Source organism: Lates calcarifer, linkage group LG14, assembly GCF_001640805.2.
Source record: "Lates calcarifer isolate ASB-BC8 linkage group LG14, TLL_Latcal_v3, whole genome shotgun sequence".
NCBI lineage: Eukaryota > Metazoa > Chordata > Actinopteri > Centropomidae > Lates > Lates calcarifer.
Window position 1 is genome coordinate 12289930 of NC_066846.1, and position 27738 is coordinate 12317667.

The 27738-nt window shown below is 40.7% G+C and overlaps 1 protein-coding gene across 1 annotated transcript; it reads left to right on the top strand.

Annotated features, from left to right (window-relative positions):
* hdac8 (histone deacetylase 8) lies at positions 1-27713 on the top strand. The gene is made up of 11 exons (XM_018703824.2): positions 1-227; positions 345-397; positions 1692-1822; positions 2929-3070; positions 3151-3263; positions 3508-3585; positions 3673-3781; positions 4354-4526; positions 5779-5873; positions 17424-17529; positions 24909-27713. Exons 1-11 carry the CDS (start codon positions 114-116, stop codon positions 24929-24931), a joined length of 1137 nt encoding a protein of 378 aa, XP_018559340.1. The 5' UTR covers positions 1-113; the 3' UTR covers positions 24932-27713.
* The last annotated feature ends 25 nt before the right edge of the window (positions 27714-27738 follow it).

Below are 27738 nucleotides of genomic sequence, written 5' to 3' on the forward strand. Positions count from 1 at the left end.
GGGAATGTTGACGGTGTAACACCAGACTAGAAAACAGGACGCCGCTCGCATCGCTTCACTGTGAATTTCTAGCTTCATTTTCAGCCAGATAATTTATATTTTACCCACCGTAAATGAGTTGCAGAGGAGACAGTGATGATGACAGCTGTGGTAAACGGAGAGTCGCGTATGTTTACAGTTCGGTTTACATCGAAACTTGCGACACTTTATCCAAAGTGCCAAACCGGGTGAGTTGTTTTATTGAATGAGGAGCGTTATTGAAGCTAGTTACCAGTTTACACTTAGTCTCTCCTCGGTCAGACGGTGTTTTTAACAAGTGGTTTCTACTGCTTTTCTATTTCCAGGCGAGTATGGTCCACTCACTGATAGAAGCCTATGGGCTGCTTGAGCATATGAGGTGAGTTGTTGTTGTTGGTAGTTGTGTTTTCTAACCCAAATGGAGCTAAAAGCGAGATTAAAGTAGAGTTTATCAGAGAGCAGTATAGCTTCACATACTCTACAGAAGCAGCTTGTTTGGCTAGCTCCTGATAGAGATGTTTCACAAGGGCTACCAGGCTTATTTCCTTCACTCATAATGTCTTAAAATGTGTTTGGGCTGCAACTAATATTTTCATTTTTTAGATAGACAGATAGATAGATAGATAGATACTTTATTAATCCTGAAGGAAATTATTATTATTATTATTAATCAATCAGTCAATCGTTTGGTTTGTAAAACACCAGAAAACAGAATTGAATGCCTGTCAAAATAACTTACGGCATCAGGTGATGTTATTAATTGCTTTGTCCAAAATCCTAAAATATTCAATTTACTCCAAGAAAAACAGCAAATTTCACATTTGAGAAGCTGGAACCAGCAGATGTTTGCAGGAAAAAGGACTAATTGATTGATTGATAATTGATTGAATTTTCTTTGCAGCAACATATATCCCATACTAACACATACAGTATGATCATCTACATGTTTTCTCCTGGGTTTGTGACATGTCAGCACATTGAACTTTGTCTACACAGCCACTTCCTTTACAATACAGTAAAGGCGTCTGCCTGTTCTGTGTTTTTTATTCTTATTTTACATGAAATCTAAGGCTTAAATGTTCTGCTCTTAAGTATTTAATATTGTTACAGATGCATTAAATAAGTTGGTTTTTGATGCACCAGTTTTGTCAGTAGCTTCTATTCATGAGTCACTTTTTTATTTTTTACTAATTACTAAATTTCTATGGTTGTTCAGGTTTTGCTGTGAGTTAATGATTATGATTTCATTTCATTGGATGATCGAGCAAAAAATGATTCTATGCACATTAATAAATTAACACTTTGCTTTTAGCACTTAAATTCGTCTAACTCATGAAAACAGAGGATGACGGCTCCGTATCCAAATCCCAGCATATCAGCATAGTATTAATTCTGCTGATTTATTTTACGTTGGCACAGCAGTTTCTGCGTAGCTTGCATTTTCTTTTACTGCCGGCCGTGTTGTGCCAATATTTTCTGCAGCTTTATGCTTTATCCTTGTATCACCAGACTCCAATAATTCACCTGTAGTCGTCTGCAGATTACTGTGGCCTTTACTCACACACAGTATGTTATCTGACAGCTCAGTGAATAAACCAGTCAGGAGAGTGAGCTGCTCTCTCACCGTGGAAGCAGCATGTATTATTAATAATGTTGGTTTATCTTTTCTTCAGCATTGTGAAGCCTCATCTTGCCTCCATAGAGGAAATGGCCAAGTTCCACACAGATTCCTACCTGGAGCATCTTCACAAAATCAGCCAGGACGGAGACAACGACGACCCCCAGTCAGTCGACTATGGCCTGGGTGAGAAAAATCAACCTTTAGATTTTAGTGTTTTATTCTTTAAGCACATATTTTACTGTACTTCAGTGTTAAGCAGGTGTTCACTCTAGATTCAGATGTGGTATGAAAAGGAAATAGAGAGATGAAAGTTGGAAACTGGGACGGGGAATGTCTGTAGAAGTCAAATGCAGTGCGTGTTTGTCGGCAGCAGAGGGCAGTGTAACATCAGATTTAAAAAACATTACTTGAAATGAAAACATTATCTGCTTGAGGCTTTGCTGTCCCTTTCACTGAGTCTTTTTGTTTTGTTTGAGACACTACATTTTATAAAATCTGGTATATTTTAATCCAGATTTGCCTCATCCCAGTGAACCTACACCGGGTGGAACTCTGTCAAAAAGATCCCACCATGGTTTGTTGGTCTTGGATGTCCACCCGGTTCCAAGTCCTTACTTTTCCAAGGTTTACATTTCTAACTTTAGAATAATCCTCAAGTTCACCCTCCTTGTTTTTATTTCCTTGACTCATCCCCGTCTCCCTCCTTTCCTTCACCCTCTTTCACCCTCGCTTTTCACTGTATCCTCCACTCGTCCCTCATCCTGCCCTCTTCCTCCTTTTGTATTCTGTGCTCTTCTCTCCGGTTCATCCTTCCGTCTTGTTACAAAAGCAAACTGCTCCACCTTTTCCCAGACTAAGACCTTTTTCTCTCTCTTTGCCATCTTTCTCCAGCTTCTCTTCAATTTATTTCACGCCACACTCCCATTGTTTTCCATCGATCAGATCTATTCAGCTCCCTCGTTTCTGTCTTCCTCCCCTCCTTTCTTCTTAACTTTCTCTTTCTTTATCTCGTTTCTCATTCCTCACCCATCAGTTCTCTTTAACCTCCTCTGTGAGGGCATGAATTAGCCTTGACAAGAGCTGTCTGTGCAGAAAAAAGGTTCAATTAAAGGCTAAAATGTGTCACAGAAAATAACTATATTCCTAAGAATGGCCTGTCTCTACAAAACAAGTCATTTGAAGGCAGCACTTTGCGCTCTGGCAAGTTAAAATTGACATTTCTCATTATTTTTGACATTATAATATTTTTTTGCCCCTCATCCCCCCTCCTCCCAACTTTGTCTCTCCAGGTTATGACTGTCCAGTGGTGGAGGGGATATTTGACTATGCAGCAGCAGTAGGGGGCGCTACACTGACCGCAGCCCAGTGTCTGCTGGACCAAAAGTGTGAAGTGGCCATCAACTGGGCAGGCGGCTGGCACCACGCTAAGAAGTAAGACAACCACACATCCAGGTGTTTCTAACAGTTAACAACTGACCTGATGGTTAATACTTCCTCCCTTTCTCCTCCAGAGATGAGGCGTCAGGTTTCTGTTATGTAAACGACGCTGTGTTGGGAATCCTCAAACTGAGGGAGAAATACGAGCGAGTCCTCTACGTGGACGTTGACCTGCATCATGGAGATGGTACACACAACAAACAATAAACTTAACAAAGCGCACAACTGAAATTTTATTGTCTTTTAAGCAAAGTCTGGTTCCCATGCTGTGTTTGATCAGAAACAGGCTTCTTTTGTCTGTTTTGTTTGTTTATCATATTTATTATCAGGCTGAAATTCAAAAACCAGCAGATCCCCAGAGCATTTTTAACATTTTTCATTATTGATTCAGGATGACATTGTGATTTGTTTTTCTGCTCCTCTCTCTGCAGGTGTGGAAGATGCCTTTAGCTTCACATCCAAAGTCATGACCGTCTCTCTGCATAAGTTTTCCCCTGGATTCTTCCCAGGTCAGTCCTTGCAGATGTTTCAGATACAATATGTTTTAATGGGATAATCTACAGTATAGTGTGTAACATAAATGTGTGTATATGTAGGTACAGGTGACCTGTGTGATACAGGGCTGGGTAAAGGTCGTTGGTACGCTGTGAACGTCCCGCTGGAGGACGGCATCAAGGATGACCGATACTACCAGATTTTTACCAGGTACACACACACACACACATATAGAGTTAAACATTAGGAATTCTCTGTGCAGCTCAGAGGCGACATATAAGAAATGTTTTCCTCAAGGATCCCTGAGGAGAGATTCTATTTTTCCTCCCCGCTCCTGAATGCATCGCCCCTCCCCAGAAGTCAAAGATCTGGGTCGGTTACAGAGCACTAGCCTTGGAGCTGGTGCAGTGTCAGGGTTTTGCTCAAGGACCCTTCAGCACAGGGGATTCCCTCCAACATGAGGTCTTAAACTTTTTCTCGTAGAGTAAACGCTCAAACATGTAAAACTGTTGCAGCTAAAAGTGAAAGTCAGTGCTTGTTTGAAATTACTTGTGATTGGTGGAACTAACTGTGGACTAGTATTCCATTGCTTCTGATTGGTTGAGCTGAACGACTGTTTCTTCCTTTGTGACTGTTTGAACTGACAAGTGTTCCATCAGTTCTCATTGGCTGAGCTGACTACCAACTAGTGTTCCACTGTGATTGGTGGAAAATATACCGACTCCTGATTGGTCCAGCTTGTATCATAAGTTAATAAAAGTATCAACGTGTTTTTTTTGCAGTGTGATGCAGGAAGTGCGTGCGCAGTTTAACCCGGAGGCGATTGTGATGCAGTTGGGTGCCGACACGATGGCGGGCGACCCCATGTGCTCCTTTAACATGACCCCAGTGGGGGTGGGCAAGTGTCTGCAGTATGTCCTGCAGTGGCAGCTACCTACACTGCTGCTGGGAGGAGGTACGCCATATGTGTGTTTATTATTCTGGCTGGTGTTATGTTTTGTATATGTTTTTGTGCATGAATGCATAGATGTACGTCCGTGTGTTTGTGTGTATGCACGTGCATCCCTGTATATGAGCACATATGCACATGTGTACTTGTACAAATACTCCCTAATGAAAGGCAGAGAATATACCATGCCCTTTGTATGTGTTTGTATTCACTTTGAATCTCAGTGATTTACTCACTTGGGCACAATTACAGACACACATACAGTACACACACACACATGCACACACACCGTGCTCTGTTCCAGACCCCTCAGCCCTTGGCCAGATGATAGCTACTAATTATACGACACAATGAAGCCATTTTACTCAACTACAATCCCACCTCTCTTCCTTTCTCTCCCTCCCTCTCTGTCCTACATACTTTCTCTTCGTTACATCCTCCTCTCCTTCTTGGCTCTTGTCATTCTCCTGATTTTAAGTCCATCCTCTTCATCCTTCAGTCTTTCTCCCTCGGTTTGTCTTTTGTGCGTGAGAGAGAGCTGATGACTTTTCTGACTTAACATTTTGTCTCGTTAGCTTCCAGTTTGTTGTGGTGAGTCAGAGATTTTGACTTTGTCCACACCACGCTGGCTAAAATTGAAGTTGACACTGCCTAATACAGCTCCATTTTTCCCACAGATTCTTCTTTTTCACTTCATGTCTTTGTATTAACTAAATGAAATCTGTGCCATTTAATGTAAAATAAACTTTCAGTTTGACACATGAGAACTTTGCATTTTTATGTTGTTTGTAACAAGAAATTTCCCCCGTTGATTGAAAGGAAATTTAAATTTAAACTAGTTGAGAAGAAAACAGTCAAAGTTGAGCACAATTTTGTCAATTAAGCTTAAAGATTGTGTTTAAGAGCCATTTGAAACGGTTAATGACACTCTGCTAACGCTAGCACTGCTAGCAACAGCAGCCTTCTTTCCTTACAGGTTAATATCCACACACCTGTGCTCAATGTGGTTATATATTACTCCAGTCAAGTGGTTCTGACACAGCCTACATACAATCTTATTTTCATTGCCAGTCCAGCCTTAGCAGGAAACGGACACATTTAACTGGTGATGTACATTAATAAACAGGTTGACTAATCGTGAGTTTCCCTAATTAACCACGGTCAAATGAGCTTTGGGAGCATCGATGTTTGATGTATATGCAGCGTAAAACTACATAATAAAGAACCCTTCTTAACCTTTCTCCCTCTCTCTCACCAGGAGGTTATAACCTGGCTAACACAGCTCGGTGCTGGACGTACCTGACGGCAGCCGTGCTGGGAAAGACTCTTTCCTCTGAGATACCAGACCACGAGGTATGACAACACACACACACATTTACATATTCCCACATGAGCACAAATGTGCTCATTCATTGCACTGTCACACAAAAAGCCACACACACACACATAAAAACACAAACACACCCCCTTGTGTTCGCCGTCTGCTGAGTCACTTGGACTAATCAAAGATGGCCGCCCGTTTCTCAATAAAGGGGTTTGTCTCCAGGTGAGTCAGACTGTGTGTTCGTGGAAAGAGAGGGGTAGCAGTGTTGACAATTCCTCTCTGTCTGTCTCATCTAACACAAGCTCCTCTCTCCATCGTACCTGGCTGTCAGTTATTATTAAAGGAGAGGGAGAAAAAAAACACAACATTAAAGGAATATTTAAACATTTTGGGAAGCATGTTTGATTGTTTTTCTAAGAGTGGGATGAGAAGATTGATATCCGATTCATGCCTGTGCGTTAAAAACAGAACTGGAGGCAGAGTACAGCGAAGTTGTTTTTTGTAAATTGTGTGTATGCACCAGAAAACCAACTTTTCTGTGGAGCAACATCTCTCAGGATAAAACCAATGAATTTCTCTCGTTTTGTGATGCCATTAAGATGTTCCCTGTAGGCCACCAGTTATAGGATTACCAAACCCAACAAGAAGACTTCTGATTTATTGCAAAAATCAGGTGACTGTGAGCCATGTAAACACTTTAACTGGACTGTAATCTGATTATTCTCTGTAATTAGGTCAGAGTGTGGATGTAAACAAATGCACCTACTGAGACGTGAATGAAAACACGTCTGGGGATTAAATTAAGCAACGAAGGAAAATGGCCCAGTAATTTATGTTTGTGAAAGACAGGACATGTGACCACTCGCGCTCATTTTTTTTTTTCATTATGCCGGTAAATGGTAAATCAAATAGACCCATCTTCTCTCCAAATAGAAACCAGTAGACCCATCTGTCTTTCTTGCTCCTGTGTTCACACACACACACAAAGAGTCTCTTTCTCCAGCAGCTGATTTTTGGACCTTGTCTTGGTCAAATGTAATGAATAGCTGTGTGTGTGTGTGTGTGTGTGTATGTGTATGTGTGTGTGTGTGTGTGTGTGTGTGTGTGTGTGTGTGCGCGCGTGCATGCATGTGTGTGTGTGTGTGTATTGTGGCCGTGATGAAGGTACCTCTTGTTTCTCCTCGTCGGCGTCCAGTGGCCCTAAATAGCCTTTGACCTCATTAAGAGGCACTCACTGAAAACAAAGCGACTATCAGTGCAGGCAGCTGCCACAGATGATGAAGACGAGGACACACTCACACACACACACTCACACACACACATATTTTTCCCCTCAAATCAAAAACTGAAGACACAAACACCTCTCTTGCTTTTCCTAACTTGAATACTGAAGGATTTATTGGCCTCTTTTTTCCAATTTGGTCTGTTCTATAGATCTATGCTGAAGTCGTAGCACTACACAGCTTCACACAGATGTGTGTGTGTCTGTGTGTGTGTTCGTGGCTCTGTCTGTGCCCGTTGTGCTCGATAAGAGGGGCATTTATCCATGATGACCAAGCAAAGCTGAAGTTCCAGCGACAAGGGGAACAAAAACTACCTTTGTACCCCTCTGTGTGAGTGAGTGTGTGTATGTGTGTGTCCACCCTTGTGCTCTACTGTAGACAAAACCACATGAATACACACATTCATTACAGTCAGATAATGGTCTGGCCTGTTTTATAACATTTTTTGTATTTCAGCTGTATGATAAATTACAGTTAAAGTGGAGAAAGCAACTGGTGAACTCTCAGTTAGGAAGTCGTATAAGTGGAGTGTTTTCGTTAATGAAGAGGACTCAAGTAGAAGTAAAATAAATTTTTATTTGTTTTTTCTGTGCTGCTGCATTTCAAACCTCCCCTTAACTGACACATGTCTGTCAAACTGAAATAATAAATAATGCTTCTCAGTTTTCATCATCCAAAACCAGCTGCTTAAAACCATTTTAGTTTGTTTTTTCTGCTCCAGTTTCACTGATTTCAATCCAAACAAATTTGTTTTGGTTTAATCTTGTTCAAAATATTTTGTTAAAAGAGTTTTTTTTTTTTTTTAAATAAAATCAACCTCATCTTTTTTTCTCCTCACTATCCAAGAGTGAGTGTACAGTTTTTGGCATGTACGTGGCAAAATGATTAAAATAGCAACCTTAAAAACACAGTCATCAGTCAGAGTTGGCCAGGCACATCAACAATAGTGCTGTAATATTCCCTGATTACCAGACAAAATATTACACAGCAGATAACCCACACAATGACCCTGCTTCTATCACACTTATTATACTGCAAAATCTTATAAAAACATCAGAAAAAAAACCTTTTGTAGTTTGGACAAGGAATCGAGCCGCTAGGTCGAAAGTCATTAACCCTCCCTGTTGACTTGTATTGTGTGTTAGTGGTTTGCTGATACATGTTTGACCCCCCATTGTGTGATAACAGTGGAGCCAATCTGCATGTGAATCGTAGTGCGACAATATGAGGTCTGCTAAGAATAGCTACAGAGGTCAAAGGTTAGTTAGTGCCACTGATTAGACAGGCACGGGGATTGTCCATATAACCTACTTTGTTTCTGAAGAAAATAATCATTCATCTTATTTATGTAATTACTTTACCAAGAACTTTTATTGGTAACGTTCGCTGTCCACATGCTATGTATTGACCTTTAAATTAACAGCCGGCACCATGAGGAATTTTGGATATTAAGCTTTTTGTTTTATTACATTCCTTCAAATGTCAAAACATTGTGACAAATTGATAAATTTGCCCACTGAAAGACATTTGTTAGTTAAAAATTAGAAAGTAAGATATAATATTAGCACATTTTAAACCTAATTGTATCAGCTCATTCTGTTATTCTTCATCAGAAAAACTTTGTGAATTTAAAACTTAAAGTTTAATTAAAATTTCCATTGATAGTCAAGCAGCAGATATGGGAGGATATTTAGCAAGCTAACCAACTGATATGCTACATGCTACATAAATAATACATAAATGATTGTGCTAGCATTATAGTCATTACACCGGAAATGATAGCGTACCAACATGCTAACTGCACATACAGTAATGAACTACCACTCGAAATGTTACATCCTAAGCATTAGCATAAGCATTAGCATGTTAAAATACTAATACACCCATGTTAATGAGATAACATTCTATACGTTACCAAGTATCAGCATGCTGAAATGCTAATGCTTACATATTAATAAGATAACATTCCAGATACTAAATGCTATATGTTAGCATTGCCAGCAATAAACTCCAGATTATTACTGATAGTTTGTTTTTTTTACTGCCCTTGCAAGCTAACAGTAAATGTTACATGCTAAAGTTAGCTTGATAATATGCTAACAGGGCATACATTAATGAGTTAACATTGTGCTGTTAGCGTTAACAGTATATACACCGATGAACTGACTAAATATTAGCATTTAACACATTAACCACAACTTTGCGAATGTGTATTATACATCTTTAACATAAGCTAGTAGAGATGATAGATAGTTAGCCACGCAGCTATGATGTTTAATAGCAACATGTTTGGTAAACAGTCAGAGCTGTCCATCTGCCCGTCTTTTGATAAATCAACCTGCCTCACTTCAGGACTACTACTCTTCCTCTAATTCTGTTTCCAGTCATTTCCCAGCAGCTGAGTTCCTTCCAGCCGCGCTGTGGTTTGATAAAAACAAACCACAGATCCAAACTTCCTGCAGCCGCCCTGCTGCCTCAGTGGGCAAACGCACATACCATATTCTCAACAACATCGTTGGTGTGAATCCAGCTCACATCCTTTGTCACATACTGTACCTTCCCCTCTTTCTGTCGCCTTTCTCTTTCCTGTCTCCATAAAGCACATATTGTACATGCTAAAAATATTCCTAAATGGAAACTGGCAAATGGATTTGTAGAGTGAGGGTCCTAGCCTAACGGATATTAACTTTTATCTCGTCTTTTTTGTGAGGGAAATTTGAGTTTGTTTCTGTTAATGACAATCTTTGATATTTCCGACTTTTTTTGAACATCAACCCTGGATAAAATGCTAATCTAGGCCGAGTTAAATGATCAGTCCAAAGGGCTTAATTTCCTAGCAACTTCCAGATCTAACACGTTCCTGTGAAAGAAAGTGTTATTATCGGCTATAAGGAAGCAGAGGAACAGGTTTCTGTGCAACATATAGCTCAACACTGAGAACTTTGTCTTGGATATCCAGCAGCACTGAGGTTAGGTCTACTTTCAAAACAGAAATAAAACAAAGTACCAACTGTCAAAACCATTATTTTATGTCTTCATGAAGGATAAACAAAATAAAACTGAACCAGACGGAGCAGCTAACAGATTTGTGATGCAGCTGCAAACCCTCTACTCCTGTGACCGCAGAGTGGTCAAATAAGAGAGGCTGTTTTTGTTTCTCTTTTACTTTTTAATATTTAAAGCATTTTTCTTCTCTGGATTGCAGACAGCAATGAATGACACAAAATAAGGACAGAGAGAAAGGCCTGTGAGCTCATTTGTAGGTTTCAAACCTACGACACTGGGAATGCAAGGCATTCGGTTGATAAGCATTTAATGTGTTATGATTTTTATATCATAGCTATTACTACTGCCAGTCAGTGAGTTGTTTCTCTTGCTGCATACATCAGTAAAGTGCAGCACGGTTGGGATTTTTCTTGCTTTTCTGGTGTTTATGCTATAAAGTGAATACATAATTTACTTCTGTCCTTTTGTCCAGTTGCTAGCCTGGTATATTTTCACTTTTTTCACGCTTTGAATTTTAAAAAATCTGAGATGTTGACAGTGATTCAGAGTTCAGGCTCTCCTGTCCGCCTCTGTTACTGTGCAAACACTGATGATTATAGATCAATATTAAACACCTTCTTGAAACAGGTAGAGCGCAGAAACTCATCACCCACTGTCAAAACGCAATCTCCTTCGTCCCGTGTTAACCCATCAGAAGTAAATACGAATGCGTGTCTGTCTCAGAGCCACACAGGAAGGGAGGACGTCTCTTGTCCCAGATTGGCAGCGGGGAAGCGTCCCGCCTCTTTATTTCCTCTCTTCCTGTCTGCAGCCACTTCCTGTCCTGCCCCTCGCTGCCGTCAGAGATGTGTCGGCTCCCAGAGTCACGGGCTCAATCACCGGAAACATCACCCGAGAGGAGTGTGTGCATCGAGGACCTGGGGAAATTTGTCTTGTTTACAAAATGACTCTGAAAAACGTGACTGTGAAGAAGCTGATTATTATTATTCTCATTCTTTTCCATTCAAAATTCTGCTGCTGCTGTGGAATTTTTGACAGATTATTATGTTAGGGAAAATGGTTGGTGAATGTTGGGATGTACCAACAATGAGCTGAATGAATGAGTTGGTTTCCTGTTCTATTTCCCTTCAGGGAGTCACGTCTGTGTTGCAATTATCTTTTAATGTGTTTGTGTTTCAAGTTCAAGGACAGGCTTCATCCTAGAAGATTGATTCATCTTTCACTTTGTTGTTTTAATTTTTCCTATTAGGCGAGATGTTTTTATAAACCCACTTGCCCTGTATTTTTATACTAATGACTAATTAATGTCTTTCAATTCTCAGTTACAACTGAGGTCAGCTATAGAAAACAGAATCTTCTTAGACACATTTAGCATATAGCCATTAATACATGTGTTTAAAATGTATTTTCACAGATTTTAGTGATAGAACTAGAGGCAAAACAAGAGCTAACAATGCTGAACTTGCAACAGGTAAACAGCAGTTAATGTTGGCTATGTAGCAATAGCAAAAACTTACATATAGCACTTTTAAGTTCATCTGAAAACCATTCTCAGGATTAAATTTAGCAGAAAAACAAACATTAACACCAGCCTACATAGTTAAAACAGTAATAATAGGTTAGTGACACAAGGGACACTTAAGTGTTACTCATCATGCTGCAAAACTACATTTACACTTTCTCATTTTAACTTGAATCTGATCCCCTGGGTTTCCTCTCAGCTTTCCCAACATTTCAAAAATACACAAATGCTAATTGTGGGGTACCGTGCCTTAAAAGGAAAAGCTGACAGATGAGTCTAGAAAAGATGGTTTGATGAAAAGGTCGGGAGGGTGAGAGAGAGTTCAAATGCAGAGAGAGAGAGAGAGAGAGGTGTACGTGCGATATGTGCCTGTGATTTGGGCATCGGGCCGTTTTTCTTTCCTTGTTGAAAACATTTATTAGATAGCAGCTTGATAGCAGACCGAGTCCATTTGTTTTCCCCGAGACGTTTTCCCCTCTGCTGCGCGGCTCGGCATCCTTCATAGCTGGAGATCCTGCTGATCGCTGTAAAAACAAACACACACACACATTACTGTCCACAGATGGACACACACACTCAGAATTTCTCACAAATGTACATGTTACTCCTCTTAATCATGTGTCTCAAACGACTGCAGCTTTAAGGAAGCCTGACAAAACATACATCAAAGCGTGCAGTTCAATCTGGAATAGTGTGCTATGTCTTTTAGTAACATTTTTAGTAACCATGACGACATAAATCGCGAAAAAATTTCCCCTTTGAAAGTGAATGAAAATGAATCATTGTGAAAACGATCAAACCCAGCCCTGTTTGAGGCCACATGATTTCATCATACTTTCACGTAGAAACATGGTTGAAACTTTAAACGAGTCACAAGACTTGAGGCTTTTTTGGGTTAAATCTGCGTTCTGATAGCTGTTAGGGTTGTAATGAAATCGCAGTTTAAATTTTATGGAGTTTTTTTTACCGTTTCAGATTTTACAGTGGGTGTGTATTGCACGGAATGTTCTGGGCTAGAATGCGTGACATCACCGGCGCTCTAACTGCCACCTCTGAAAATTTTGCCAAAAAAATTCATTCAGACCTCTTTTAATTCTTATAATTTCCAACTTACATAGACACTTTATACATGAAGATGTAGATAAATTTGTCCTCTCTCACCCAGTGCGACTCTCACTGCGACCTGAGTCTCAGTTTTTGAATAAAATGCCTCCAAGCACAACGAATGCTGACCGACAGTCCCACAGACTGCCATGTTAAACTGATCTCTGAAGTTCTTATAGTACTTTTACTATATAGTTACCACGAACACTAATACTAGAACTTCTGTTACTACTATACCTACAACTATCACAGCAATTTGTACTTTTTCTGCTGCTATTGTTTCATTGTGTACCGTAATACTATTTAATATATACTACTAATCGGTGTTGGCTAATGTTACTTTTAGAAGTAACTTGGTACGTTAGTTACCTACTGAGAGAAGTAACTCGTTAAGAGTAACTTTTGAGTCACCAGTGACATTTTAGCCGTTGCTGTTTCAGAGCTGTAGCACCGGCATGGTTCTCCTCCTCAATGGGCCTCGCTACCAGTGTGTGGAGCTGTTAGCTTAGCTTGCAGCTGCATCTTCAAACTTGAAGTGCAGTTCTTTGCAGCTGACACTAGCACAATTTGCATTTCACTGTGATGCTCCTTTCCTTTTCACCCACAAATTTAAAATAATGTGACTATTTCCATGAGTATTGACACACGAGGAATCTCCATGCAATGCTGGCCAGAAACAGACTGTGCATATTTAGTTTTGGTTTTGTTGTAACGGTAACAGATTACTTTAAAAAAAACTGTCAAATGATGATAATGAGTGAAAAGTGAAAAAGTAGATTTGTGTACACAAGCTTTCTTCACGTCAAGGCCAGAGTTTCTCATACAAACAAGCCCATATGAACAGTGAGTGATGGCCACAGGGTCCATGTTAAGAACCATGCTAAACAAGCAGGGACCTTTCATCATTTATCTCCCTGTGTGTCTCTACCACAGACACTGGAGCCAGTCAGAGGGTATTTTCTGTCTCCTGACCTTGTCCAGGTGATGTAGATGTGCTGCGTCACTAATGTCTTGAATGTATTTCATGTGCTTGAGTCTAAAAAGTATTAGGAAGATATAAAAAGAGACAGATATTATAAGAAAATAAGTGTTTCTTTTAGGAGTGTCTGCACTTCGCTCTCCTCCTCGCTTCCCCTCCCTCTTCTCCCCATGGTCATCCAAGCCAAACAAGCAGGCAGCAGGAGACTGTGTGTGTGATTTGTGTATGTGTGTGTGTGTGTTGCTGGACAGCAGGAGACAGAGCACTGGGTTCATGGGAATACATTGCGGGTGTACATGTGTATGTGTGTTAAGTAACTGCTCTCATGTTGAGCTCAGTTGAGACCGGAGGTAAGACACAGAAACTCATCGGAGTTAATTGGAAACAGACACTCACACACACACACACACATGCACATATATTAAAACAGGGCTTTACCTTTGTATGAAAACACCCATGAACATTCACACAAACACACACATATACACACACACACTTATCTTTCTTTGTCTACCCAAGGGATTGGGGTTTTTCAGCACAAATCCACATTCTTTATTATTTGGTATCTGCCAATACTGAGTCAGATGTGATACTTCTATCAAATCGGATTTGCAAATTTGTAAACCATACACACTGATTTGCAAACAACTCCTGTCCTGTTGTTCTCTGAAGAAAAAAAGTCATTTGCGTATCCACACCCACAGCTTTGCAAACCGTGAGTACAGATTTACACATGGCTCAGCTGACCCTACAGGGACGCTCAGGGTTCGAGTTCATAAACTCAAATTGTGATATGATATGAATGAAATTATTCTGTTGGATTGTGTTAGAGCTAAAGAAACACTCGGTATGGGCTGGTATGCGTTTCTGATGGTATGTTAACCTGAAGCAACAATATTGCGGTATCGCAGTATTGCGATTACAGGTCTAATACTAAAGCACTAATTTCACAGAACATTTGTACTTCACTCTTGACTGCTCCATGGAGTAATGTTAGTGGGGAAACTAGCTGATGTTAGCTGGTTAATTGTTATCTCCTGCAGTAGCAAGCCTATAATATGTAGTTCACAGATACTAGCATGCTAGCATGCATACGTTCATTTCAAGTAACTTGAACAGTATACCTTGAAACCAACCAATAACAGCCAAGTTTAATTAAAGCCTGTTATGTACTTACTTACAGGCCTATCACCACCAACATTGTCATTATAACCAACAAAAGCAATGCACAGCACCGACCGAAAACTAGAGGCTGCTAGCTGAATGCTTTGCTAACCATTACTAGCATCAGAGCCAATACTGATCCTCATAATCAGCTCGGGACATCTCTGCTACACGCACTAGCATAGATTCCCTCTCTCTGACTCACACACACCCATACACACAGGGCTATGAAACAAAGACAGAGTGGTCTTTGTCTTTCAAGTAAACAAAAGTATACTCCTGCTGCATGTTGGCTCGGCTCAGCTGCGCTTGTGTTGCCAACAGACCTTCTGAAGTCTTCTCTAATGACACCCATCTAATCCGCTAAAGAGTTTCAATCCAAAACAAGATATCCCCCATCTTTAAAATGAGCATGGCATCAGTGTAGAAATCATTAAAGCATGTTGAGTCAATCAGTTCGCCAACTTAAAGGGCAGTCTGAGATTTTGGGGGAATTCTTAGGATGAATATGGGTCTTTTGTTTTAGGCCTCAGTCACCTTGGCTCGCTCCGTGCGTTCTGCTGAGTCTTCAGAGTCCAAGGCTTTCACAACAGTCGCTGCAAATGAACTGACGCACTTGTGGTCAAACCTGGCCGCTGAGTTTGTTATGCTCTCATGGCACTGAGTCACGGCCCCGACAAATTCCCTGGAAATACATTTTTTCAACTGACGTGCTCTGGTTTTAACTTCTGGTTGAACCCACTCTCTGGATTTCCACCTGTTTTTTCTTTTTTCTAAAAAAAAAAAAAAAAAAAAAAAAAAACGTTGGCTGGTTTTATTTTCATGGAATTGGTCCGACTCTGCATGAAATGCCAGGAGCCCTTGGTATTTGCTGAAATCATCTCAGACCTTTTTTTTCTTTTTTGTTCGTGTTGGTGAGGCCCAGGCTGTGGAGGTTTGACTGATTTGTGGTTCCTCTTCTGTGTTCTGCATTACATTTTCTTTCTGTACATGAACCAGACGTGACTGTCTCATACATTTGTTTGTGTTAATGCAACTCCTAGACAACACTGAGTTCAGAAAATATAAGGAACATCTGTCCATCTGAAAACTCTGATTGGATCTTTTTTTTTTTGTTCTGGCTCTTGAGACGTCTTTGTTGGTCTGTCCACTGCTTTGGTCAAAAAATATCTCAACAAATATTGGACAGATGGCTATGAAATTTTGTGCAGATGTTCATAGGTCCCAGAGGATCAACCCTAATGAGCTTGTGATCTCTTGACTTTTCCTTATGTACCTTCATGGGGCTCACATTTGTGGTTTTGAGTGAAATGTCTCACCAAATATTGAACACATTGCAATTAAATTTTGTGCAGATGTTCATAGTCCCCAGGGGATCAACTCTAATAAGTTTGGTGATCCCTTGACATTTCCTCTAGCACCATCATGAGTCTCATATTTATGGTTTTGAGTGAAAAAGCTCTGAAATGGATGTCTATGAAATTTTGTAGAGACATCCATTGTCCTCAGAGGATGGATCCTAATGAATTTGCTTATCCCTCTACTGCCTTCATTAGGTTCATATTTGTGGTTTTGAGTGAAATGTCTCAACAAATATTGGACAACAAAGATGACTGTGAAATTTTGTACAGACATTCATGGTCCCTTAGAGGATGAACCGTAATGAGTTTGGTGATCCTTTGACTTTTCATCTTGTGCCATCATGAGGCTCAAACCTATGGATTTGAGTGAAATGTCTCAACACCTTTCAGATGGATTACCTTGAAATTTGGTACAGATATTCATGTTCCCCTCAGGATGAATTGTAATGACTGATCCCTTAACTTTGCTTTGGTTCATGATTAAATACCTGCAAAACAAATGACATTGCCATCAGCCACAAAGGTACTTTGTATTTAATGCCAACTAGCACCTGTTAGAATGCTAATACAGTAATGTAGCATCATACCTGCATGCTAGCATCATCGTTATATGTTAGCATACTGACGTTAGCACTTACCTCAGTGCATATGTGCACAGATTCACAGAGCTGCTAACTTGGCTGCACACTCTTTATTTTGTTTTCATCCCACTTTTCATCATCTATCTCAGTTAAGAAGTGAAAACTACTTTTACTGACTATTTACCTTAATAATAATTAATAAATTAATTTCTATAATGCATAATATGGGTATGAGACAGAATAAGAAGTTGGTTGAAGAGGTAGCTCAATATTTGTAGTAGTCTTGGCTATATATTTTTTTTAAGAAATGATCCTTAAAAGCCTGTGTAAATATTCATCACCAGTCAGTTTCACAATCCAAACTGAGCCTGAAAGTTTCCAGGAAAGCAAAGCAGCTGCATTCTTTAAAAAAGCAGACAAAGAGGAGAAAGTGTACTTTGGCGCTCTGCTGCAGTGACTGTGTGCAGATGTGAGAGATGAAAGTTTGAATTTTAAAAAAAGAGAAACAACATTTTAAAATCAGTAAATGTAGATTTCTTCGAGTGATTGTTGTGACGTGATCTGTGTGTCTGTGTTTAGTTTTTTACAGAATACGGACCTGACTACTCGCTGGAGATCAGCCCGAGCTGTCGGCCAGACCGCAACGATGCCAAACACCTGGACCAGGTCATCAGCACCATCAAAGGTGTGTGTGTGTGTGTGTGTGTGTGTCATGTGTCTATTTTTGGGTGGATGCACAGGTGTGTCTGTGAGGGTGTGGTAGGTAAACAGACGTGTGTCTCCGTGAACCCTCACTCACCTAAAGCTCTTTTGTCTCTGCACGGCTCTTTTTAAGTGTGGTTTCATGTTCTGTTCTCGTTTCTATATGTCTCTGTGTGGGATCAAAGTATGACTTGTCCTTCTTTTTTCCTCCTCCCTGTGACTCTCAACTTCCTTTTTTTTGTGTGTGTGAATATACTGCCGACCCTGCTCCTTTACCCGCAACTTCCTCAGTCTGAGTCTGGGTCTCACACATGTGGCATTTATATTTTTTTGCATCTTTCTCTTTCTATATATCCCTTTATGTTTTGTATATTCACCCGTGAGTGCGTCTGCAGCCTTGTGGTTTAAGCCCTAAAGTCTAGGCCTTTGGTCTCAGTGTTGACAGCCCACAGCACCCAGGAGAGATCCTCCATCAGGGGTGAAACGTAGGCGAAGAGTTGAGCGGCGGAAGAAATCCTGGAGATGATGAGGTCAGGAACTCGCTGCAACAGAAACAACCGAGGTGCATGTCTACGAGTCGGGTTCATTTTCCGAACATCAGACGGTACAAAGAAAACAAATTTGATTCAGTGTCTCGTTAAACGCCGAGGTTCTGGTGTGTAGAAGTGTTAACCACAGACCAAAAGGAAATCCTCCTTCCCTTCTCTCTGTTCATGAGATGTTGTGTTTGACATATCAGCTATCAGCTCTGTGAGTGTTACTGATTTAATGAAAGGTGCCAGAAACACAGTGGACTCTGGAGACACTATGGCAGATAAAATCAGGTCCAAATCTGCACACGTCACCATGTTTTATGTTGCAAAAGTGAAAGATAAACTAAGAATTTTTTACAGTTACATATCTAAGGACCGCTAAAGGCCAGAGGAGGATTTTGTTTCCTCTAAACCACAAGTCAAAACTGGCTTTGTCTTGAAAAACATCAAACAATACATAAAGATCAATGTTTTCAGCTCTGTTTATTCTAAATGTAAACAACTGTTTTAGGTCTCCAGTAAACTATTTTAACCCTGCTTCTGGAGTAATTGGGAATCAGTGCCTAGCTCAAAAGCAATTTGTTGAGGAACATGGGATTTTTTCATTTACCTTACCTGCTCAGGTTATTTCAGCAACTTTCTACATATCAAAGAGATTCTGCATCTAACCTTTTTTTTTTTCTAAAATGCTTCATCCTCCTATAGTTTAAAGGTTCACAATTGCCAAGCAATTCAGACAAAGACGTGTCCTTGCAAAAGGCAGGAGGAAAAAAGAAAACCATTTGCTTGGAAGGTTCCTAATTGAGTAAAATGACCTGGAATGGCCACAATAAGAGCTGGTCAGATTCTCTAAATGCTAAGGAAAGGTGCTTCTGTGCCTCTTATCTCCTTTAGCATATGCTGGACCATCCTTTTTGAAAGGAGAGTAGATAAAGCTGTTCCACAATTCCTTGCAGCAGCAACATCAAAGCTGCCTGTGTCAATAACATCTGCCACTGCATAATTGTGAAGCCTAGCGTAAGTGCTGTTGTATTACCCTTATCACCTTCCTTCCCATCATACAATACAATGTTCTGCTGGGAAACCTTGGGTCCTAACATTCATTTGGATGTGACTTTGAACACGCCTCACCTCCACCCCCCATGGCAACAACACTCCCCAATGGAAGGACCACACCACACTACAAAAGCTCAGAAAACGACAAAGAGCCCAAGATGTTGACCTGGCCTCCAAACTCCCCAGATCCCAATCTAAACCAGTATCCTGTGGGACAATCCGGAACAAGCCAGATCCATGAAGACCCCACCGTGCAACCCACAGGACCCAAAGGATCTACTGCCAGTGTCCCCTGTCTATCTTCCAATGGGTGAGAGCTGTTTTTGCTACGCAAGGAGGACCTACACAATATTTGTCAGGCCCCATAGATTGTGGATCAGACTGGAATCTGGGGAGTTTGGAGACCAGGTCAACACCTTGGGCTCTTTGTCGTGTTCCTCAAGACATTTCTGAGTGTTGTCCATGCTGAGGAAGGCCCCTGCCATTGGGGAGTGTTGTTGCCATGGGAGTGTGTTTGGTGTACAACAATGTTTAGGTGGATGGTCCGTGTTAAAGTGACATCCAAATGAATGTCAGGACCCAAAGTTTCCCAGCAGAACATTGGATTGTAACGAGATGATCGATGTTATTCACTTCACCTGTCAGTGGTTTTAATCTTTTGGCTTATCAGTGTGTGTCTCCCTTTAAGCTATTGATCAAAACACTATGGCTTTCTGCAGACAAAAAATATGTCAGCGAAAACACTGATTATGTAATCAGCTACAGTGAAACAAAATTAGTGCTGGATTTCAAACTTACCATTGATGGCCAGTGGAAATACTTACCCATGTCTGTGAAGGGCTGATAATCACAGGACAGCATTTTTGTTGAGTGTAGTTTTTACTGTGCAAACTGCACAAGGTGGGACTGTTGTTGTCAGATTTATTCACTGGGGAGGAAGTTTGAAAAGCTCCATACTGGTGATGGAAAACTGCGGCCCAGTGTGAACGGAAAGCCAGAAAGGAGGGAAAGCTGTGTTCTCAAATTTTATCCACATTAGAGCGGACATGGTATCAATTAGCAACTAAAACTTCATAAATTCTAACAGAACAGGTCATCGCGCTGCAGCAGAATGACAAAAACCATGTTGGACGTTGGAGCGGTTTATCCAAACAGCATTAAAAGCTCTCCGCTCTGAAGAACTCCAGGTCACATCGAATCAGAGGAACGGGAGTTTTGTTTGCCGAAATTCAGTTGGTCTGTTGGCTCGCATTAAATCATCACAACCGGAGGGGTTGAAAGTATCGCTGGTTTCCAGTCATACGGCTTTTATTAGGGGCGGCGGAGGGAACGGATGGATGAACGGATGGATGGAGGGAATAAAAGGGGAGGAGAAATGAAATGCAGACGAGCCAGAGATGGAGAGAAACGGGGGGAAAATGTGCGCTCGGCTGCTGCGTCCCATCTGCCTCTCCCGACGTTTATCAGATCTCTTGCTCTCTTTCCTCCCTTCGCTCAGTAATTGTTAACTGCTCGTTGAGGGAAAAATGAAGTGGTTTAAGTGTGTAAAGTTGTCAAGTTATTTCAGGATGTCTTACACATTCATCATCACGAATACTTTATTTTTACATTTTTGGTTCGTCCTTTAAGGCTAAGATGAGTCCTTAGGCTCTCATGACCTTTAGTTTTCATCCTGTCTTTTTCACCCTTTTTTTTACTCACCTCTCTTTTCTTTCTTCTCCTTCTTCCACCAAAGTTTCAGTCCTGGTTTGAGCCTGTCGTGTCTGTTTTATGTCCTCTCTCTTTCTTTTCTTTATGTTTCCCTCTCTCTTCTACCAACCTCTGCTCTCCGTCAAGCCAGAAACTACTTCTCACAAAATTAGCTCTGTCACAAAGCCACCTCGCCACACAACAAGCACGACTCCGAAACCTCAACAAGCAGTGAGCGTATGATAATTTTAAATATCGGAGTGAGTGTGCGTGTCTTTTTGTCTCTGTCTCAGATTAAAGAGGGATCTACATGTCTGTTAACTTAACTAATGCACACACACGAACACAGAATAAGGATAAAACACACACACACCTCTCGGCAAACATATCCACATGACATCATTGGGGTGGATAAGTGTTTCTCTGGTTTTGGAAGTGCTGTGCTGCTTATAAACATTGGTTTCCCTGAGAAACTGTGCAGTGTGAGTTTGTATGTTTGTGTGTGTGTGTGTTTGTATGTGTGTGCCCACATCTGCTCTGTCTGCTGGCACGAATGGACTGTAAAGAGTTGAATCTTAAAGTGGTAATCCCAAAAATCCTTTCTTTTTCAATTTGGTTCAGCATGTGCTATGTCTCTAAGCCATATGTTTTAACTAACTAAACACATACATCATAGACAATATGAGCTCTCAGTGCATTGTTTTATGAGAGAATACAGTTTTGTACCAACAGGGAAAGATTCAAGGCATGCATACTTCACAATTCTTCAATGAATGAAAACTAGGGAGGCGACTTTGCTCTTAGGTCCTTAATTCAAGCGCGGCAGAAAATGTAAATTGTGTCCTGAGGGTGGTGTTAATGGAAAGGTCTTTTTAAAACTAAATCAAAAGGGATTGTTGGTTTGTACAGGGGTCATTTTAAGACCATGTCCACATATGACATGTAAAAGCAATGTTTCAATGCTAGCATGCTACCTTGCTAATGGTTAGAATGCTACTTCTGTTAGCATGTTACTCTTTTTAGTAACCTTTAGCGTGTTATTGTACCAGAGTAGTAGCAGTTTTAATGTGCTAATGCTAGCAAACTATCTGAGACTTGTAGAGGTTATCACAACATTTACTGTCATGACACTTCATATAGTAAAAGTCAACATTGTTCTGTCACCCAGTTTTGGTCAGCCCAGTTAATACATTTTCAGTGAACGTATGTGGTAGAATAAACAAATGTTACAGGCTTTAAAAGCATGTAAACAATGCAAAAATATAAGATGCAATAAAATGTTTTCATTTCAGGGAATTACTCAGTCTTTCCTGTTGTTTTGTTTCTCATACAAACACACTCGGGCTTGTTAAGCGCCTGTATTAATTAAATTGTGATTTTTATTAGGTGATTGTCAGAAGCAGCAGCAGCTGTCTGACTGTTTGTGTATTCACAGTTCTCTGTTTACGAGACTCCGGTCGTGTGATTTCCCCAGGGACTTCTTGTTTTGTGTGTTTGATGGTGTGTGTTCAACGTCATCACTGTGAAGTTGTTGTGTGTGTGTGTGTGTGTGTGTGTGTGTAAACTACCAGCCTTTCTACGTGACTGTATCTTATATTTTATCTGTGTGTGTCAGCAGGGAAATATTGCAGCGTCCATACATCCTGCTCCTCTTGCTCTTTAATTTTTCCCTTTGCTGACAAGACCCTTGGCATGTGACGCAAATGAACACACTCTGACACACACAATATAAAAACACACACTCACACAAAGATGAGCACCCAGGACATGAAACACTGCACACTCAGAGATATAAAAGAGATATCTACACATTCAAACTTGAACTAGAGAATTACCTCCACCAATACCACCTAAGAAACACACACACACACATGCACAGTATAACACCCACCCACAGACACTGTGATAGATTAATGTTTGCAGATAGTAAATATCAGACTCCCCCGTGGTCGCTCATCACTTCAGCAGAATTTACCGTCTACATCTGGAAAGCGAAGAGAGACCAGAGGGATGGACACAGGGAGAGAGCTTGTGAGGTACAAGAGTCAATCTTTCTTTGTCAATATTTTTAGATTAATTGTTTCATGTCAGAGAGTAATGAAAAACACCCGTGGTAAGCTCTCAAAGCCCAAAGATGATGTCTTCATATTGTTTGTATCATCAAGCCACCACAGGCCCCAACCCCATATTACTCAATTTATTCCAATTTCCTATTCCTCCATGATCCAGTTCTGATGCTCACATGCCCATTGTTGGTTAAATCTACCTTTCTTTCTCTTTCTCTTGCCTCAACCGGGTGTCAACACTGTCTCCACTTCCTGTGACCGTCGTTTCAAATTAAAAGACCCCGCAAATTCAAAACATTGCAGCGGCGACAATTATTTTCCAGCGGGAACACTGCAGACATAAAGTTAGTGTCTTTGTTAAGTCGTACTGCACCGCAGAGTGTCCCTCCTGCTGGGCTGCTGACACTATCAGCCTGTTTTAATTCACCGTAACACTGGTAGTCTCTGCTTTAGATGTGCACATTCCCCTGACGGGCACACAGCTCTCAGCAGGTAGGACTCACCTGACACCAGAGCAGACAACAGAAACAAGTCACGCTGACCTTCGTTTTCATCATTCTCTGCTTCCAAGACAAGATTTGTCTACGTTTTTCAGTCGAATCAGGGACTTCCCAACCGATGCATCAAGTCGAGATTTACGGGGCAGCTATTTGTGCAACAAGGGCTGGCCTTCAGTGAGTCTTGGGCGTCCATGACTCTGCTGTCAGTTCACTGGTTGTCCTTCCTTTTGGTCAGTACTGACCCATGTTGTCTGGGAACACTGCTCTGCCTGAATCATGTGAACATCACAATTCGACTCTCATCAGAGTTGCTCAGATCCTTAGGCTTGCACAGAAGACTGCTATTGTCTGTTACCGTCCAGGTCCAGGACGGTATCGAGACACTTTTGTTCTTGCAATATCGTGAAATCGAAAAGTGCATTGATAGATGAACAAATGGGGAAGATACCATCAAAAGTGGAAAATAAACAAAAATAAAAATGTTGCACAAAAAATTAATGACAAAAATATTTTACACATTTTTTTCTTCTGTGCAGTTGATCACACACATTTCTCTAATAAAATCTGTTGCCTCTTTTCTACAAATCTATGTTGAAGCCACCACTGCAGATTCACCGTCACCTTCTGTAGAGACACAGAGTGATCAGGACTTGGGGGAGAGACACATGGAAGTATTAAAAACAGTTTATTTTTTCCAGTGTGGTCGTCGATAAAGCCGCCGCTGTTGTCGCTGTCACGGCAGGCAAAACATGACAGGACTCCACTGACAGCTCCACAATGGCTGACCAACAGGACATCCTCTCTCACTGCGTCAGCGACGGGGCTACATTTGTCAGGGCAATTACTCATCCGCAGAGTGTGTGTGTGTGTATGTGTGTGTGTGTCTGTGTGTACGAGTGTGTGTGTGCACGAGGGTACAACATGTTTATTTTTCGCAATCAGGCCATTTAACATAACAATGGACAAACAAAGCGGCATTGTTCGCAACGTAACATATAAAGTAAACGGACGACTAGACTTGATAATGTGTCTATTGTGTCAACTTGCTTGTGTGTGTGTGTTTTGGGTGTGTGTGTGTGTGTGTGTGTGTGTGTTTCAGACAGACATGGAAACCAATCTGTGTCCTCATGCAAATGAACTCGCAGTGTTGCTTAACGTTGTCATTTCCATATCGATTCCCTGTTTGCATGCTTGTATTTCCTTGGGAGTGACAAGGCTTACCTCGGCCAGATGTTGTTTTGCATTTTCACTGGCACAAGCGTGTGTCTGTGTGTGTAAGTGTGTGTTTGAGTGTGTATACATGCGTACAGTGTCCATCTTTGGTTTGTTTTCTCCTGCTGTCTAATATGTGTATTTAGCCTGGTTTTCTATCCCACTTAATGTAATGATGTGTTGACCCTTCTCCGTCCTCCCTGTGTGTGTGTGTGTGTGTGTGTGTGTGGTGTATGAATATGCGTTGTTACATGTGTGTGTTCACCCCCCACCACCCTCATTTCTCTCTCTTTCTCTTGTTTACAGGGAATTTAAAGAATGTCGTTTAGGAGCCGGCAGCCTCAGCCTCCTCCACACACACTCACACACTCTCACACACACACACACACACCATGTTTCCAAACCAGGTCGATGCTCGCCGGCTTTAATGAAGACAATATGGAGCGGACCCCTTCGGCCCCGAGGCACTGGAGCGAACGAGGGAGGGATGAAGGCAGGAAAAAGAGCGAGAGAAGGTTTTGGAAAACATTAGCTGAGTGTTTCCAGGGGAAAACAGTTTAATAAGAGAGGGACAGGAGGGGGGAGACAGAGTGGGTGGTGGTGGTGGGGGTGATGTGGTCGCTGTACAATGTTCACTGTTTTTAATCCTTTCTTTTTTTTGTTGAAAAGTTACGTGTGTTTGTGTGAATGAGAGAGTTTATGGTATGTTCAGTTCAGTGTGGTTATGTAAAACTGAATTATAGCAGTTTTTTTACAGTCGGTGCACACACCCCCAAGTTTTTTGGTTTTTTTTGGTATCAAGGGATGCATTTGTGTGCGTCCTATCAGTTGCACATTTTAAAACTAAATGGAAAAACAGATTTTTCAGGTGTCCAGTTTCACGTTCACCCCGGTGCTGCTGTGATTTCAACCCCCCTGAGGACGAGTAAGCACTAAAACAGACATAAAGCAAAACGCCCAGTTGTCCTTGTTAAAAAAAAAAGTCCTGAAAAGCATGTGAAATGTCTAGAGAAACTTGGAAAGTTGACAGACAGTCTGGAAAAGTTACAGATAACAGATTTTAAGTTGGTTTGCAGTAGCCACATGGTTTTGACCCCAGGGCAAAAATCTGCGAATTAAACATCTGGAATTTTAAATGGAAAATATGTAGGGAAAGTTAAAAGGGTTTTTTTCCCACCACAGACTGACAATAACAAAAGATTACATGAACTTTAAGGAGGATTTAGACAGAAACTGCAATCCTGAACTGGTTTAACTGGCACGACTGGAGATGTAGGTGAAATCCATTCATTTCGGGTCAGTGAACAAATATGGCCGCTGTGGGTTCCTCAGAAGAACTGGAAATGAAAATATTTTGAGGTTTTTCAAACTGTGTATCATTCTCAACTATACCATCATATGGCCTCTACACTAGGCCTGTGTATCCACTGCCAGTACTTTGACTGTGATGTGTCCATTCGCAGCGAATTGAAAATCATCATGTACCAAAAGTTGGCGTTAAATGTCGGCTCTTGTTAGCTTAATATTTGATCAGATAGTAGCTGATTTGAATAATAATTTGGCCAATTTTAAACTAATACTCAAGTTCTCACAACATCGAACACAAGACAATTGACATCTTTTGGGAAATACCAAAACAAGCTAACACTGGCTAACGCTATGTTGCTAACATTAACATCAACAGCTGTTTACTTACTAAGAGCTTCAGCCATTGTTGTGTTTACAAGACGAGGTTAGAATACGTCCTCTTGTTAGCGCTACTTCTTCATCCTCTCATGTTGGACTGACGGCAAAATGGTATTACGAGATGGGTCGATGTTAGCTAGTTAGCATGCTAACTTCAGTAGAAGAGCTGATAAAAACATCAAGAGTTGACATTGGTGTTGCTTTCCACCTCTGGAGACAGCTCTTGGTAAGTAAATGAATTAAGGTTGATGCTGAACTCACAATGTTTCAAAGTAAACAGCTGTTGATGCTAACGCTATGTAGCAATGGCAAAAACTTACACAAAGCACCTTTAAGAATTGTTAACTTGTTTTTTTGTAATGGCAGAAGTATGAAAAATTTCAAATGATACACAGCCCTTTACCGACACAGCATCACTCTCAAAACTGATAGAGATCTTTTAACATTAACTGTAATATTAACTGCCATGGCATTCTGTTTATAGGTTAAGATTCCCTAAATAGATGCAAAGTGCATCTGATTATTTCCATGTCTGGCAACGTTTGGAAAACAGCAAAATCTTGTTTAATCCCTCCAGCTGTATGGGTTTGTGATGTGGCGTTCTCAATGTGGCAGAGTCACATTGCAAAGCTTCAGCAGCAACACATCAAACTGAACAGTGACCAAAAATCTCCAAATCCTTCTAATGAAGGTGAGGTGCATGTGGGATTTTCACATTAGGGAGGAAAAAGAAGTGAAGGCTCAGTGTTAGCATCATTAAATGCTATTAAGAAATGAATTGGATCATCAAGTGTTGGAATGTGTGATTGTACTAATAATTTTAAAGATCCACAGAGTTTCAGCTTTCAGCTGCATGCTGTGGTTTTCCCCAGCTTCCAACTCCATCAGGGGCAAGATGTGGTCAAAAGCTCCAGAAAAAGTGTATGTGGACCTTGAATAAAGACCTTTTTTTGTTAATGTGCTATAACTGTTGTACCTAAAAACATTTTCAGGCATTAAAATCCTTTATTTAAGGTTCATACATCAATAGTTCTATGTAGTTTTTTTATTATTATTCTTGCATGTTTTTTAAGTAGAAGTAGAAAAACTAAAGGAAAATCTTGCATCTTAAAGTGCTGCTGTTAATTCTCAATATATTGTCTGTGACAACACTTTACACAAAACTGTAAACTCACTTCAGTGTCTTTTGACCAAAACCTTCAAACCCACTGCAGATAAACATGAAATCTTGTGTAGGAATATCTCAGAATTGAAAAGAAATTAACGTTAACTGTTTTTTTTTATGTTTATGCATCATGTTTTCACAGAATTACTTTTTTGTTTTTTAACTGTCAGAGTGGTTTGATGTACATACCACGGGGCGCTTTGTTGAAATAAAAGACAGGAGAGCATGTTGTTGTCATGTGTCTCTGCTGCGTTTTTTAAGCAGTTGATTTATGCAGTGTGGGCC

Coding starts and splice junctions, on each gene's coding strand:
- hdac8 (XM_018703824.2), top strand. CDS start 114: ATGAGTTGCAGAGGAGACAGTGATGATGACAGCTGTGGTAAACGGAGA. Junction 1,823..2,928: donor GTCAGTCGACTATGGCCTGG/GTGAGAAAAATC, acceptor TTGTCTCTCCAG/GTTATGACTGTCCAGTGGTG. Junction 3,071..3,150: donor GGCTGGCACCACGCTAAGAA/GTAAGACAACCA, acceptor TTTCTCCTCCAG/AGATGAGGCGTCAGGTTTCT.